At 35.1% G+C, this 16,471-nt stretch overlaps 1 protein-coding gene across 1 annotated transcript; it reads right to left on the bottom strand.

The window, feature by feature from the left end:
• Nucleotides 1-10,104: 10,104 nt before the first annotated feature.
• On the bottom strand, nucleotides 10,105-14,382 carry LOC133860314 (zinc finger BED domain-containing protein RICESLEEPER 2-like). Its single transcript, XM_062295943.1, has 4 exons — nucleotides 14,272-14,382; nucleotides 12,448-12,625; nucleotides 10,285-11,433; nucleotides 10,105-10,148 (listed from the first exon to the last, which is right to left on the bottom strand). Exons 1-4 carry the CDS (start codon nucleotides 14,380-14,382, stop codon nucleotides 10,105-10,107), a joined length of 1,482 nt encoding a protein of 493 aa, XP_062151927.1.
• Between the last annotated feature and the right edge of the window lie 2,089 nt (nucleotides 14,383-16,471).

Below are 16,471 nucleotides of genomic sequence, written 5' to 3'. Positions count from 1 at the left end.
ACGTCCAAATTGGCTTATCAGTTTCTACAATTTCTACTTCAGGAAGCCTACTTGGAATTTCACTAAATATTAAATATTCAGATCAAGCAGGGGCCATCTCCAACTTCCCTCACCGATGACTGAAGACAATTTTTCTGACAAGGAACTGCCAACATCATATATTGCCAGCTATCCATATATATGTTGTATAACACTTCACCAGGGTGCCAGTAGCCATTTTATTGCAGATATGCACTATGCCACTAACAACGATTATGAAAGCACGTTGAACGCCACCATCAAATGCTCTGCTCAAAATCAAATGGGTTCTCTCGTTTCAATTGTTTTGAGCCATGAGCAGTACCCCAATAGCACGGTTGACAAGAGAGCTTGCCAAAGATGTATCAGTCCATTTTACCAATTGACCGACCAAACTGTCTTCAGTAACTAAGTTGTGCCCATAAAAAAACCTGACAAAGAGGAAAAAATGATCAAACAAGTTGATCATAAGAGCAGAAAGAGATATTGAGCAATCGATATACCTTTGAACCACCAACTGGAACACATGCAGGAGAAGTGCTTGCCCCCAAAGTTACGAAAAAAGAGATACCAACAGGACATCATATATATATATATATATATATATATATATATATATATAAAAGCCGAGTTCTTCCTTAGAATGCCATAGAATAGTGACACGTGGCATAAACCCATACTTTTTAGTGACTAAACCGGTCCTTTAAGTATTGAACCGGTCTTTTAAATAAAATTGAACCGGTCTATTTAATCTCTCTCTCTCTCTCTATCTCTCTCTATTAATGATACAAGCAGCCTCCCTCTCTCAATTAATAATATAAGTATGACTCTTTGGTATTTTTATATTTTTGGTTGAAATCTCTAAATATGTTTCCATTTTGTTTGTAAAATTTGTGGTTAAACAATTATTCATTTGAATGTTTATGAGATTTTTTTTTATTCATTTGCTTTTTCTAATGTTCAGAATTATATAGGTTTGAAATATAATAGGTATCACATCGACATTAAAAAAAATTATTGCTAATTTTCTACTTTATATTTTGATAATCAAAATCGTTGTTTTCTTCTTACTATTTTTCTTCTTCATACTTATTTTCATTCGAAACTACACCTATGGGAACAAATATTTTAACATGTTTTAATTTATATGAATTAAAAAAAAAATAAGGGTCATATGTATTAATTCATTTAAATGTTTTATGAATATTTGTTTTTCTTTTATGTGATTTTTACAATTTTTACTTATTTTTTTGTAAGTGTTATTCTGCTTTTAAAAGTCAAAAAATGCAAAATTTTATTTGATTAAGGTGCACAAAAGGAATATAAATGCTTTTAAAACACTAAAGAGTTAATTAAGCATTAAATTTGAATTTTTTTTTTTTTTTAATGTTCAAAATTATATGGATTTTATTTTTATTGAAACATATCATATCATATCATATCATATATAAAAGCTGAGTTCCAACTTAGAGTTGGCCTAGAATTAGGACACGTGGCATGAATCCATACTTTTTAAACATTGAACCAGTCATTTGAGTAAAAAACTGGTAATTTAAGTAAAACTAAACCGGTTCTGTGTATTTCAAGTAAAATAAATGGTACATTTAATATGACTAATTAACTCTCTTATATTGAATAAAAAATAAATAGAAAAGTCAAATTTTTTTTTTTGTCATTAAATTCTCACTAATTTCTACCTCTTTCTTTTCCTTTAGGTAAAATAGGAAAAAAAAAAAAAAAGAAAGAAAGAAAAAGAAGTAAAAGTAAAATTGAATTGCTCCATGTATTTCAAGTGAAATAAAAGGTGTGTTTAATATTTCGAATCAAATCACTTCCATTGAATAGAAAATGAATAGAAACATTTAATTTTGTTGTTATTAAATTCTCACTAATTTCTACATCTCTCTTCCTTTAAGTAAAATTTTTTACTCCAACACTGCTTTCCCTCCCACTAAATGTCCGTTACAAACTAAACCTCAAAGAGGCAAGCGTCAGTTTTTTTTTTTCTTTGGGAAATGTTAAAAGTCACTCCAATATCTCTCGCTTTCTCAAATAAATATATGGAGAAGTAATGATTTGTGGCTATGCAAAACTGCAATGTTGTTTACATTACCGGAGAGTGGTGCTCAAAGCAAAGAGAGCAAAGTTTTTGCTATTGTTGGAATCTTTTTGTTTGTAATACTGCTATAGCCCTTTTTTTTTAGTTTACCTTTCAAGTTTGTCGGGGTTGTGTTCAATAGAATTGTAAATAATATGTTTGTATTTATTTTATGTGCTTCTGTTTTTCTGATTTGAGTTTCTATCCTTATTTTTGCATTGATAATTTATATTATTTTTTTTATTTTTGTTGAAAAAGTAGTTTCTTTTACGCTATATATAAGAATATGGTCGAATTAAAAAATATCTATCTGACCGTAGTTTCTTCCTATACCTATAAATTTCTTTGGAACAGGAAAAAGTATATAAAAAAATAGTTATTTTCTATTATATTAGTGGTTATCATTTTACATTTTTTTTTTAACTTTATTTTATGATTTTTTTCTTTCTTTACATTTTTTTTTGTCCCTATTTCCTAATTTATATTATTTTTTTTTGTTCAAATTGCTTTTTTCTTTTCTAAATTTTACATTGAATTCAAGAAAACCATGGAGAGAGAGAGTTTACATTAATTGTTGTTTTGAGTACGAAGTACCACAATTTTTTAATTTACATTGTTCACTGAATTTTTTTTTTCCTTGTATAATGCACATTATTAACGTGCTTAATTGATAGACAATATTGATTTTCAAGGCTTTATATGAACCGGAAAAGTATATGGAAAAGAAAACTCTATTTTATTCTATTAGTATTTTTTATTTTTCATTTTTTGTCTATATTTCGTTTCCACTCTTCTTCTTTTTTCTTTTTCTTTTTCTTTTCTTTTTTTATTTTTTTTTTTTATTTTTTTTATGTAATTAATATATTATTTTTTATTCAAATTGCTTACTTTATCTTTTTTAAATTTTACACTAAATTCAAGAAAATGATGGAGAGAGAGTTTCCTATGGTTGTTTTTTGTACAGGGTATGATGATTTTTTAGCGTATTATGTTTATTAAGTAGTTTTTTTATTACTTTGTATAATACAAAAAAGATAACACTATTATGTAGACAAAAATTTCTTACAAACCAGTTTGTAGGAAATTTCTTACAATATACATATAAGATTGACATGTGTCATTTGGCATGTCAATCTTATATCATGTATTTCTTACATGCTTTTTTAATAGCATTAATAAAAAAACATGGTCTTCTCACATGTTTAAAGGATATGTGTTTTTTTTAAATGTGAGTTATAGAAAATTTTCTACAAACCAGTTTATAAGAAATTTTTGTCCTTATTATATTATGTTAGTATTTTTCAGTTTTCATGTTTATCTATATTTTCTATGCTTCTCTTCTTCAATTTTTTTTTTTTTCTTTTTTTTATTATGATTATTATGAAACTAAATTATAAGGAAGAATCCCGCGCATAGCACGGGACAAAGTGAAGGTATCCGTGCGGGGCGGATCTCCACGGGGCGGGGGGCGCGGGTTTGCGGGGCGGGGAGGGTTGGGTTAAGTAGGGGCAATTTCGTAAATTTTTTATTAAATTTTAAAACTATAAAACTGAATAAATATTGGTGTTGTAAAATTAATGAAAATAACAAGACAAGATAAAGAGATTGTAAATATGAAACTAGTTCTTCAGGAACTATGTATGATTCTTCTCTATAATTGTGTGTTTTACAAAGTATTCAATACTCCCTTTTATAGACATAGAATCATAGTGGGAGGTTAAGGAATAGGAAAGGATAGGACATGAATTAAAAGGCTACATCAATGTATTACATGAATGTTATGGAATTCTAAAAGATGACATGAATGTGTAGAATTCCAATAGATGAAACTAAATGGTCATCCACCAAATGCATGAATGCATTCATAACACTCACCCTTGGATGACCATACACTAAGAATATGCCTCATTAAAACCTTGCCAAGGAAAACCCAGTGGGAAATACCTGTGGCGAAGGAAAAAGAGTACATTATTCTTGTGTGTCGTCATATGCTTTAGGATTGCCTCATTAAAACCTTGCAAAGGAAAACCCAGTGGGAAAAACCTTAGCGAAGGAAAAAGAGTACAATCAGCATAATCATTTTACTCCCCCTCATCAGGATGAAGAGCTTCAATTGTTTATGATGAAAGATCCTTGAGTCGGTGCATTCCAATGTTATTCACCAACTTCTTAAATGTTGCAGTTGGTAATGTTTTGGTAAATAAATCTGCTAAATTGTCACTTGATCGTATCTGCTTCACATCAATATCACCACTCTTTTGGAGCTCATGTGTATGAAAGAATTTTGGTGAAATATGTTTTGTTCTATCACCTTTAATGTATCCTCCTCTGATCTGTGTGATACAAGCAGCATTATCTTCATATAATATTGTCGGGCTATCTTTGATTGTGGATAAACCACACTTTTCTCGAATGTGTTGAATTACTGATCTTAGCCATATGCATTCCCGACTTGCTTCATGAATTGCTATAATTTCTGAGTGATTTGAAGAAGTAGCAACAAGTGTTTGCTTGACAGATCTCCATGAAATAGCAGTACTTCCACATGTAAATAGATATCCTGTTTGAGATCTACCTTTATGCGGATCAGAAAGAAAACCCGCATCTGCATATCCAACTAACTGTGAATTTGAACCTTTTGGATAAAATAATCCCATGTCAGTTGTTCCACGAAGATAGCGTAGAACATGTTTAACCCCATTCCAATGCCTTCGAGTTGGTGTAGAACTGTATCTTGCTAGTAAATTAACTGAAAATGCTATATCAGGTCGTGTGCAATTTGCAAGATACATGAGTGCACCAATTGCACTAAGATATGGTACTTCAGGACCAAGAATTTCTTCGTCATCTTCTCGAGGGCGAAAAGGGTCTTTTTTCACATCAAGCGAACGAACAACCATTGGAGTGCTCAAAGGATGAGCTTTCTCCATGTAAAAGTGCTTTAGGACTTTTTCTGTGTATGTTGATTGATGAACAAGAATTCCATTTTGAAAATGTTCAATCTGTAAGCCAAGACAAAATTTTGTCTTCCCAAGATCTTTCATCTCAAACTCATTTTTTAGATAAGTGGCGGTTTTTGTGAGCTCTTCTGGAGTCCCGACAAGATTTAAATCATCTACATAAACTGCAATGATAGCAAATCCAGATTCTGATTTCTTAATGAAAACGCATGGACAAATTGGATTATTCTCAAATCCTTCTTTCAATAGATATTCACTAAGACGATTGTACCACATGCGTCCGGATTGCTTTAACCCGTATAAAGATCTTTGTAGCTTGATAGAATAAATACTTCGGGATTTTGAATTACATGCTTCAGGCATTTTGTATCCTTCAGGGATTTTCATGTATATATCATTATCAAGTGATCCATATAAATATGCTGTAACCACATCCATTAAACGCATATCCAAACTTTCTGTAACTACCAAGCTAATAAAAAATCTAAATGTAATTGCATCCACTAGAGGGGAATATGTTTCTTCATAATCAATACCTGGTTTCTGCAGGAAACCTTGTGCAACAAGTCTTGCTTTATATCTCACAATTTCATTTTTCTCATTACGTTTTCATACAAATACCCACTTGTATCCAACAGGCGACACACCTTTTGGTGTTTGGACTACAGGTCCAAATACTTCACGTTTTGCTAGTGAGTTCAATTCTGCCTGAATTGCTTCCTTCCACATTGGCCAATCATTTCTACGTCGACATTCTTCGACGGATTGTGGTTCAATATCATCATTACTTCTGGTAATGTCAAATGCAACTTTAAATGAAAATATGTTGTCGACAACAATTTTATTTCTATCAAATATTTCTCCTGTACTTATATAATTTATTGAGATCTCATTATTTTCAGGTACCTGTTCCTCTTCAGGGGGTAACTCTTCAGGAGATTCCTCTTCAAAAGGTTCCTCTTCAGGGGATTTCTTTCCAGGAGAATTTTGTACAGAAAGTTTGGATGGATCAATTTCCGTTGCCTGTTTTGTGGGTAAGGCCTCTTCAGGAGCGCCGATTTCATTTCCTTGTGCTTTTCTCTTCTGGGAAATCTTATCCTTTGCACCAATAGGTCTTCCACGCTTCAGGCATGCCTTAGACTCATTTGCTGTATTAGTTAGTTGTCCTACAGGGACTTCTATCTTTGCTGGAGTATTAGCAGCTGGAATGTGAGACTTAATTATTTTCTTGTTGTCAATAAATGCATCCGGCAATTGATTTGCAATACTCTGTAAATGAATAATCCTCTGAACTTCTAGTTCACATTGATTTGTACGAGGATCAAAATGTGATAACGCCGAATTATTCCAAGTGATTTCTTGTCGTGCTTCTGGCAACGACTTTTCTTTCCCTAATGATGGGAACATATTTTCATCAAAATGACAGTCTTCAAAACGTGCTTTAAAAATATCACCAGTTAAAGGCTCAAGGTATCTAATAATAGATGGAGAGTCAAAACCAATATAAATCCCAAGTCTACGTTGAGGTCCCATTTTAGTGCGCTGAGGTGGAGCAATTGGAACATATACAGCACAACCAAAAATGCGAAAATGAAAAATATTTGGTGGTTGACCAAATGCAAGTTGTAAAGGAGAATATTTTTGGTAAGATGTTGGTCTGATCCGAACTAATGATGCAGCATGTAATATTGCATGTCCCCAAGCAGAAACAGGCAGTTTTGATTTCATAAGCAAAGGTCGAGCAATTAACTGAAGTCGTTTAATAAACGATTCAGCTAAACCATTTTGAGTATGTGTATGAGCAACAGGATGCTCAACATTAATACCGATTAACATGCAATAATCATAAAATGCTTGAGATGTAAATTCACCCGCATTATCCATCCGAATAGATTGAATTGGATAATCAGGGAATTGTGCCCGTAATCTAATTATTTGGTCAAGAAGTCTAGCAAATGCAACATTACGAGTAGAAAGTAGGCAAACATGTGACCATCTAGTTGATGCATCTATTAAAACCATAAAATATCTAAATGGCCCACATGGAGGGTGAATTGGCCCACATATATCCCCTTGAATTCTTTGTAAAAATGATGGAAATTCAAGAATTACCTTAGAAGGGGATGGTTTTATTACAAGTTTACCTTGAGAACATGCAGCACAAGGATAATCACTTTGTAAAAGAATCTTTTGGTTCTTTAAGGGATGCCCATGAGAGTTCTCAATTATTCGACGCATCATAATTGTTCCCGGATGTCCAAGACGATCATGCCAAAGCATAAACATTTTTGGATTAGAGCACTTCTGGTGCATCACAACATGTGATTCAATTGTTCTTATTGTTGTATAATACAACCCGGAAGAGAAAGCAGGCAGTTTTTCCAATATGAGCTTCTGGCCCGAAATTATTGAAGTAATATAAAGATATTCGTCGCTGCCTTCATTAGTGGTTTCAACATGATAACCATTTAAACGAATATCTTTAAAACTGATTAAATTTCTTCTAGATTTAGAAGAATACAAAGCATCATCAATACAAAATTTTGTTCCTTTTGGCAATATAATATTTGCTCTTCCAGAGCCTTCAATTAGGTTTGATGAACCTGATATTGTATTGACACTAGCTTTGTTTAATATTAAGTATTGAAAATATTTCTTATCTCTAAGAATTGTGTGCGTTGTACAACTGTCTGCTAGACACAAATCTTCACCAATCATTTTGGAATTAATCATTCCATCAGTATGACCCATACCTCCATACATAATAAAATAAATATTAAATTTCATTAATCAAAATAAAATAACAAAATAAAATTAAAATTGACAACATAATGAAAACATATATATATATTACTACAAGATTACTGTGATTAACAAAATTCATTTTAATCCACTTTTCTTTCTCTTTTATGGATGCTTGATATAGGTCGATCAGATGTTTAGGCGTACGGCAGGTACGCGACAAATGTCTTTTCATATTACACCTGTAACATTTATCGATCTTCATAGTTCTTTGTAGGTTTATTCTGTAAACCTTTGTTTTTATATTCTTTCGCCTCAGTGTGGTTCCACTTCTGGTGGAAATGAACATTTCTTTTGTAAGAATTATGAGTACATTCCCATTGACCTCTATAATATATATATATTCTACCACGTCCACGTCCACGATAATGGTTTCCTTTATTATCACAAAATGAGGTTCTATTTGCTTCAGGAAATGGTGTAGAACTCGTTGGACGAGATTGGTGATTTTTCATTAATAGCTCGTTGTTTTGCTCAGTCACTAGGAGACAAGATATTAGTTCAGAATATCTTGTAAAATTACACTCTCGATATTGCTGCTGCAGGAGCACATTCGAGGCATGAAATATGGTATATATCATCATAAGTGCACAGTTTTAACTGTGAGCAGATTTTAAAGAGTGCAACTTCAGGTGCATCCAACAATAATGAGCTTTTTGGGAGGATAACTGTCTTCTGGTACTTGTATCTCTCCCTCAAATTATTCTACAAGGTCAATGAATCTTTTATTATAAGGTACTCATTTTTATTTAATTCATCATGTAGATGATGGCGAAGAAAAATTATTGCTTTAGCGATCCTGCAGGGATGCTTAATTTTCATTCATTGCTTTATCATGATCCTGCTGGGATGTTTGATTTTCATTCTTAATTGTATTTTCAAAATTCATAACATCAATATTCATAGCATTATAAAATGATAACATTTTAGTTCATATTAATCGCACATGGATCATAAGATTCATATGTTTTAATATGATTCTTAAAACAATAAAAATTTCTAAGCATACGTTAGAATGTTAATTAACAAAATAGATAATAAGATTACTAAATCTTAAAGAGGCTTACAATGATTGAAGAATATCCCACGGATAGCTTTTGATGTTGAAGATCAAAAGAACACAACAACTGGCTAGAGTTTCGTGCTGATAACGTGTTGTAAAATTAATGAAAATAACAAGACAAGATAAAGAGATTGTAAATATGAAACTAGTTCTTCAGGAACTATGTATGATTCTTCTCTATAATTGTGTGTTTTACAAAGTATTCAATACTCCCTTTTACAGACATAGAATCATTGTGGGAGGTTAAGGAATAGGAAAGGATAGGACATGAATTAAAAGGCTACATCAATGTATTACATGAATGTTATGGAATTCTAAAAGATGACATGAATGTGTAGAATTCCAATAGATGAAACTAAATGGTCATCCACCAAATGCATGAATGCATTCATAACAGTTTTGCTGTTATAAAAAAATTAAAAAAAAATTATTCTTTTTGTATATAAAAACCTGATTAACCATGTAAAGTGTAAAATAAACTAAAAGTTTAAAAGCCCATTTCAATAATTAAACATTTTTTTTTAATAAATCAGCAATTCAGAATCAGCACTCACTAGTCACTATTCAGCAGTGTAAAACTGTAAATGACCAAGTATACAGGATTTTTTTTTTTTTAAGTAAATATAAAAATCAACATTCAAAGTTAATAATATAATTAACAAATCAATAATTCTAACAAAATCTTCAGCATCCACATAATGATTTAAAATATGTTACAATTTCAGCATCTATCAAACTAAATCCTAATTAAAACATACACAAATATAAACAACATTAAATCTTCAACATCTATCAAACTAAATCCTAATTAAAACATACACAAACATAAACAACATTAAATCTCCAGCATCTATCAAGCTAAATCCTAATTAAAACATACACAAACATAAAAAACATTAAATCTTCAGCATCTATCAAACTAAATCCTAATTAAAAAATACACGAACATAAACATAACAAGCAAAAGCAACCTACCTCCCACCCAAACAAGCAACACATTAACCTTAAGTTACAGATCCAACAGTAAAATTGTAAAACACAAACAAATCAAACTAGTAGGCTAGTAGCACACATTAACACATAAAACTTAAGTTACATTAAAAATAAAGTAAAAGGTAATAGCAAAATAAAAAAGGCAACTTCAATCTTCAATCTTCACGTCACTAATCCTCCTCAAACAACATATTGATTTTCTTCGAAGTTATTTCTACAAAGAATGAAAAAAGAAAAAGAAAAAAAAGAATTACATTCTCAATTGAAACTGATAATTAGAATTTTTCAATTTGTAAATACTAAATATTAAAATAAATTAAGAAGTGAAGATTGAATAACATAAATCTTACCTGAATCGAGCTTATAACTTTCAGGATCTTCAATCATCTCTGTGTCACAACCATTGCCATTGCTCAAGGGTTTTGATCTTAGCCAATTTTGTGCACATACCAATGCTTCAATTGTTTTGGGGGCCAATGAACTTCGAAAAGGATCCAACACACGCCCTCCAGTGCTAAACGCCGACTCTGAAGCAACTGTAGTAATGGGAATGGCCAACACAATCCGTGCTATTTTGGCAAGTACTGGGAATTTGGATGAGTTCACCTTCCACCAATTTAAAATATCAAAATTCACATTTGGTTTTTCAACATCTTCCATCAAATACCGATCTAACTCCGATTTGTTATGAACATCACTTTTTGAAGTTAGGTACTTATGAAACTTGTTTATGAAGTGAAGTGAAAGGTTATCAGTTTCTTCTATCATTGAGGAACCTTGAGGGCATGCATAATCACTACCATGTTCAACTTGAGATGAAGTCTCTCCAGCATCAAAGTGATCATATAATTTTTGAACGTAGTGCTTCAATTTTTTCACCATATTAGTACACTGCTCCTCATTAAGAACATCCTTGAACCAAAATTCCAATGACCCCAATTTGGTTCGTGGATCAAGTATGACAGCAACAAACATAAACACATTCACCTTATCTAAATCCCCCCAACACTTATTATACTTCATCATCATTTTCTCTGCCATAGAACTCAACACATAATCACCACTATCATGATACAATTGTATATGCATTTGAATGCCACAAATTTCTTGCCAATACATATTAGAAGTCACATACAAAGACCCTGAAAGTCGCAATGTGGCATCATAAAAAAGTTTGAGAAACTTGAGAAAAGTCCTAATACGATCCCAGTCATCATAATTAGGAGGTCCCAAACCTTTTTTAGCATTCTTTTCCTCAGTCAACGAAAGCACATAATTCCCATCATACTCTTCCAAAAGATCAAAAGCACTCTGACATTTTTCAGCATCTTCTAACATCTTAAAGGTGGAGTTCCATCTAGTTGGAACATCAAGACACAATAAACCCTTGAAAGCAATTTTTCCCCTTTCCATACAATATTTGAAGTTCTCAAATCTTTGGGGAGAAGACTTCACATACTTCACTGCACTTCTAACCTTCACAATGGACTCATCAACCTCTTTCAAACCATCAAACACAATAAGATTTAAAATATGTGCACAACACCTCACATGCATAAATTAATTCTCCAATATGGCACCAGTCCTATGAGCCGTTCTCTTCCTCAAGTATTCCAAAGCGGTATCATTAGAAGAAGCATTGTCAACTGTGATAGTGAAAATGCTATTAATACCCCACTCAAGCATACACGACTCAATCTTTTGCCCAATGGTCTCACCTTTGTGGTTATGAAGTAAACAAAAATTCAAAATTCTTTTGTGCAAGTTCCAATTACTATCGATAAAATGAGCAGTGATGCACATGTAATTCAGGTTTTGTACCGAAGTCCAACTATCAGTGGTAAGACAAACCCGAATATCAGATGTCAAGAACATTGCCCTCAATTTTTCCTTCTCCAACATATAAAGCCTAATACAATCTCTCATCATAGTATAACGGGAAGGAATTGAATACTTAGGTTCCACTGTTTTCATTAAGTTTTGAAATCCTTCACCTTCCACAAATCTAAATGGTAACTCATCCATAATAATCATCTGTGAAATTGATTCTCTTATTTTGTAGCATTATACTTGGTAAAAACAAGATTACCACATGTCCCTTCGCCCACTACCCCTTGTCCTTCCCTCTTAGCCTCAAAACTCAATTTGGGACTTATCAAACCTACCAAGATATTTTTTACAACTTTTCCTGATATGTTGTAACATGGATGAGGTACCGTGGCTTCTAGGGTGACAACTAAACAATGTCTTACAATAATTACATTGTGATTTAGGATCCTTGGGATCACTCTCCTCTAACCTAGTAAAATGTTCTTAAACCTTTGATGATTGCTCAGATTTCTTAGGTTTGTGTGGGACAGTTGAACTAGGATTTTGAGAGCTAAAAGTTTCTGTAGATGCAACCCCAACCCCAACACAGTCAACATTATCATTCAACATGGGAGGCATGGTACTGTCCAAAAGACTAGGTGAGAGCAAAGGTCAAGAAAGAAGTGCCCAAACAAGCAAATTACGGCACAAGGCCTCTGGCCCAGTATTAGACTCCATGGCATTAGGCTCCTTATCAAGCTCCTTATCAGGCTCCATGGAATCAAGCTCCGAGGCATCAGGTTCTTCAATATCAAGCCCCATGGCATCATGCCCCATGGAATCAGGCTCCTCAACATTAGACGCATCAGCAGAGATTTGTTCCTGCCAATCATAGTGGCAAATCCAAGACCAATAACACTTTAAGAAGCCGCAGAAAGTGGAGGATGATCAATACTGCAGAGAGCCACCTATTTGGATGCAAAGCATGATGTAGTCGATGGATCAACAGATGAAGTCCTGCCAACAACCACCCATAGGAAGGTAGGCTTGGGTTAGGAAGAAGGAAGACATTCACCCCATGAGGGGGAATTGACTCACCTAGTCGGTGAAGGTATGCATGCCCAGGATTTGGTTCCTAATCCTACGGCATCAGGTTTGATTGCATTGCTTATTCTTCTACTGCTATATCTTGTGTTGCTCTGCAATTAGGAACCACTGTTATTTGCCCCCAATTTCTCTTGAGAGAATATTGCAGGTACTATCTGGGAAAGACAAAAAAAAAAAGCATGTTGGGCGACTGTTTTTCTGTATTGGCAACTGTGATCCTTCACAGGTTTGATCTTTCCTTGCATGCTTATTTTATGATGCTATTTCCATATAGCATGTTTTGGTTTTAATAAAAAATAAATAAAAAATTAGGGGGAGAAAATGCAAGGAATTTTATTTTTCTTTTCTTGGCATGTTAGATATTGCTTGTATTTTTGCCTGATATCTCAATTCATTGTGCATTAATTGACTTTTCTTAGATATGATTGAAAGTTTATGACTATATATCTGCCAAGTTTTTCTTGTGTATGTGAAAGCTGGATAGTTACTTTCCTCATGCGATGAAAATATGCACTATCCTAGGCTCCCCTAAGGTACATATTTTCCTCTCTAACTTTTTGCTTCTGGAAATTCTAAATAAGAGAGATGTTTTTGATAAGATGGCCAAATTGGCCAACATGCTAGTTGAACCTAGTGCCTAACAATTCTAGCATTCTCTTTAGGAAAAATATTTTCTGCAAATTTTCCTTAAGTTTCTGTTTTTTCAGTGTGAATCATCTGGACAGTCTCTTTGTGCGTCCGGACGGGTGAGGTTTGAACGGCCGTACGGTAAGGTTACACGCCCGGACCCGCGCGGCCTGTCGCATGCTTATGTGGCAGCAAGAGTCCAGACGGGTTAGTGAGTCGTCCGGATGAGGATCCCACAGGTTTTAAAAACTCTAGCCGCCGCATCTCAAGCATACCCCACTCGTTTTTCTCTTAAAATTTTGTCTTTTTGTGCGCTTTTATCTTGGGTTAGTACAAATTCTCGGCTTATTTTGTCCTCTTGTGCTTATTTCTCTCCATTCTACGTATATTTTTTAATCCTCTTTATTCTTTTTAGTGCTCTGCTAACTGTTAGAATATTGACTCTTTTGGGAATATGTTTTGAGAATATGAATTGCATATTTGTGATATCTGCCGTGTTGGAACATTGTGTTTCGGTATTATTTTGGATTGTAGTGTGATATTTACTGATTGTAACTTTTGGAAAAGTCCTTTTTACTGCCGTTATAATGCCGGATTTTCTTTTAAAACTAACAAGAATCTAATCTTTTTTAGAATATTTGTGGAAAACCTTCTTGGTTAGTTTTGCAGAAACATGTCTGTTGGCAGCCCACAACTCAGAGTTCGACAGAGGACAAATAGAGAGTTGGCAGCCCTAAGAGCCAAAATTATGAACAGATCTGTCATTGTCGAATGGAATGTGGGGATATCTTCACAACTGCACCTGTGTTGTGCTCAACAAGCTGGTCAGGTTGTTTTATGCCAATCTCGAGATTGTTCAGGATGATGACCGCAAGATGGTTCTTCAGTCCACTGTGGATGGGCATATTATCATTGTTGATCCTCAGATCATTAGTTAGTTCATCTAGGTGCCTGTGCGCCTCTCTGGCAGCCCGTACAATGAGGTGGTATTACCTCCCTCTATGGATGATCTCAGAGAATTTTTCCATGCCGTCCCTCAGGGAGAGGAGCGTGCCACTACCATCAGGATCGATGCCCTATCTGCCCCACACCACATGCTTGCCAAGATTGTCCAACACAACCTTTGGCCTGTTGTTAGGCGCTGTGATCTAATATTGAAAAGGGCTCAGTTCGTCTATGCCATATGTCTTCGCTTTCCTTTCTGCCAGTGCAAGCATATTTTAGGAGTTATTCTAGAGGCTCGTGATGAGAGCAATACCGGTCTCCCATTTGGCTATCTACTCACTCAGATCATTTTACAGTCAGGCATCAGTGTCACTAGATAGCCGAAAATGAAGATTCAGGATCCCATCAATAAGCAGATGCTGATGAAGTCTAACGCTCAGCTGAGGCGTGACGATCTGGATGATGTTCCACAACCCCCTCCTATCTATGTAGCAGTACCTGATATGGCGTCCTCTTCTCAGACTGCTCCTCCACCTACACTGCAGGATACCAGCTATGCTTAGATATTAGAGGCCTTGGCTGCACTTCAAGGCGGCATGAGCTCTATGCAGTTGACACTTTCATCTCTGCAGTAGGAGGTTCACTCGATCAACCTCCGTGTTGAGTAAAGCCAGCTGGACATCCAGGAGTGTCTCAGGAATCATCATCCGTCCAGTAGTGATGACGAGGACGATGCGCCGATGGCTGATGCATCTTGATGTTTATTTGCTTGGTTGTATTTTGAGACATTATTGTTAGTTTATAATTGGCCTCATTCTGATTGGAAAAAATCACTTGTATGTAAAGATGTTTTTCACAGGGATTCCGCTATTTAGAAGTGTTCCAGAGTTTCTGCATTGTTTGCAAGTCAAGAAAAATCAGTTCCCTGACAACCGTCCGGACAACGTGCCATCCCGTCAGGACACTCATCTGTCAACAGTTCCGCTGTCCGGATGACGTGCCATTCAATCCGGACGCCCGACAGACCATGCATCATTCGTCCGAATGACGTGGATATCCATCCGGACCCCCCACTGTATCATGAAGCTTCTGGTCCAGCTTGCAATCCGTCCGGACGTCTCAGCAGCCCGTCTGGACAACGTCCAGTGATCGATCAGCTTCAAATTTTCTTTCCAAGTTCAAATAAGGGAAGATTGATGCAACCATCTGGACGACGTAGATTCCCGTCTGAACACGCTCATTCATAAGGCAAGAATCGCAATTCAAATACAACCGTCCGGACGTCAGTCAGCATGGTCCAGACGCGCGTTCAACATATATGGAAATTGTGTATTCAACTTCAACCGTCTGGACGCCTGCCTATCATGGTCTGGACGCGCGCTAAACAGATATGGAAATTGTGTGTTGAAGATCAACCGTTCGGACGGCCATCCCCCTTGGTCTGGACGCGCGAAACCTTATATGGAAATTACTTGCAGTAGACGTGCGACCGTCCGAACGATAGTTCCTTACTGTCCGGACGCGGCTCTTTAACTAGAAAGATTTTCAGCGAAAATCTCAGAAATTCTGTCTCACAATTGTCCGTCTGGATGGCCCATGTCCACCGTCCGGACGACGTCTGTACTTATCACAGCAGTCACCTATTTGTACCCTCAGCCTATAAATAGAGGCCCTGGGCATTGAGAACTGCAAGAATTCGGTATTGAATTCCATCAGAGCTTAGAGAGTTATTTTGTGAGGTTATTGGAGCTGATTTGTTCTCTCTCAAGCCATTGCAAGTGTGTTGTTGCTGCGCTATAACTGAAGTTTATCTTAGGGGTTGGCCCTAAGATAAAGGATTCCATTGAAGACCCCTTCAGATAGGAAACCTGGTTGGGAGGCATTCGTGTTAGGTTACACAATAGAGAGCAAAGTACGACCACCGCATCAGAGGTATGTGAGTGTTACTATCTTGTATCTAGTCTTGTCTTTTGAATAGTGGATATCTTGGGTTTGGCTGCCCCAGAGTTGTTTTTCTCATCTTGAGTTTCCACGTTGTTAACAAAAATA

Source organism: Alnus glutinosa, chromosome 2 (assembly GCF_958979055.1).
Source record: "Alnus glutinosa chromosome 2, dhAlnGlut1.1, whole genome shotgun sequence".
Classification (NCBI taxonomy): domain Eukaryota; kingdom Viridiplantae; phylum Streptophyta; class Magnoliopsida; order Fagales; family Betulaceae; genus Alnus; species Alnus glutinosa.
This window is presented reverse-complemented; position numbering and strand designations above follow the sequence as displayed.

Coding starts and splice junctions, on each gene's coding strand:
- LOC133860314 (XM_062295943.1), bottom strand. CDS start 14,382: ATGCCCATCCACAGTGGACTGAAGAACCATCTTGCGGTCATCATCCTG. Junction 11,434..12,447: donor TGGGCCAGAGGCCTTGTGCC/GTAATTTGCTTG, acceptor ATGGTTTGAAAG/AGGTTGATGAGTCCATTGTG. Junction 10,149..10,284: donor AAGTTATAAGCTCGATTCAG/GTAAGATTTATG, acceptor CATTCTTTGTAG/AAATAACTTCGAAGAAAATC.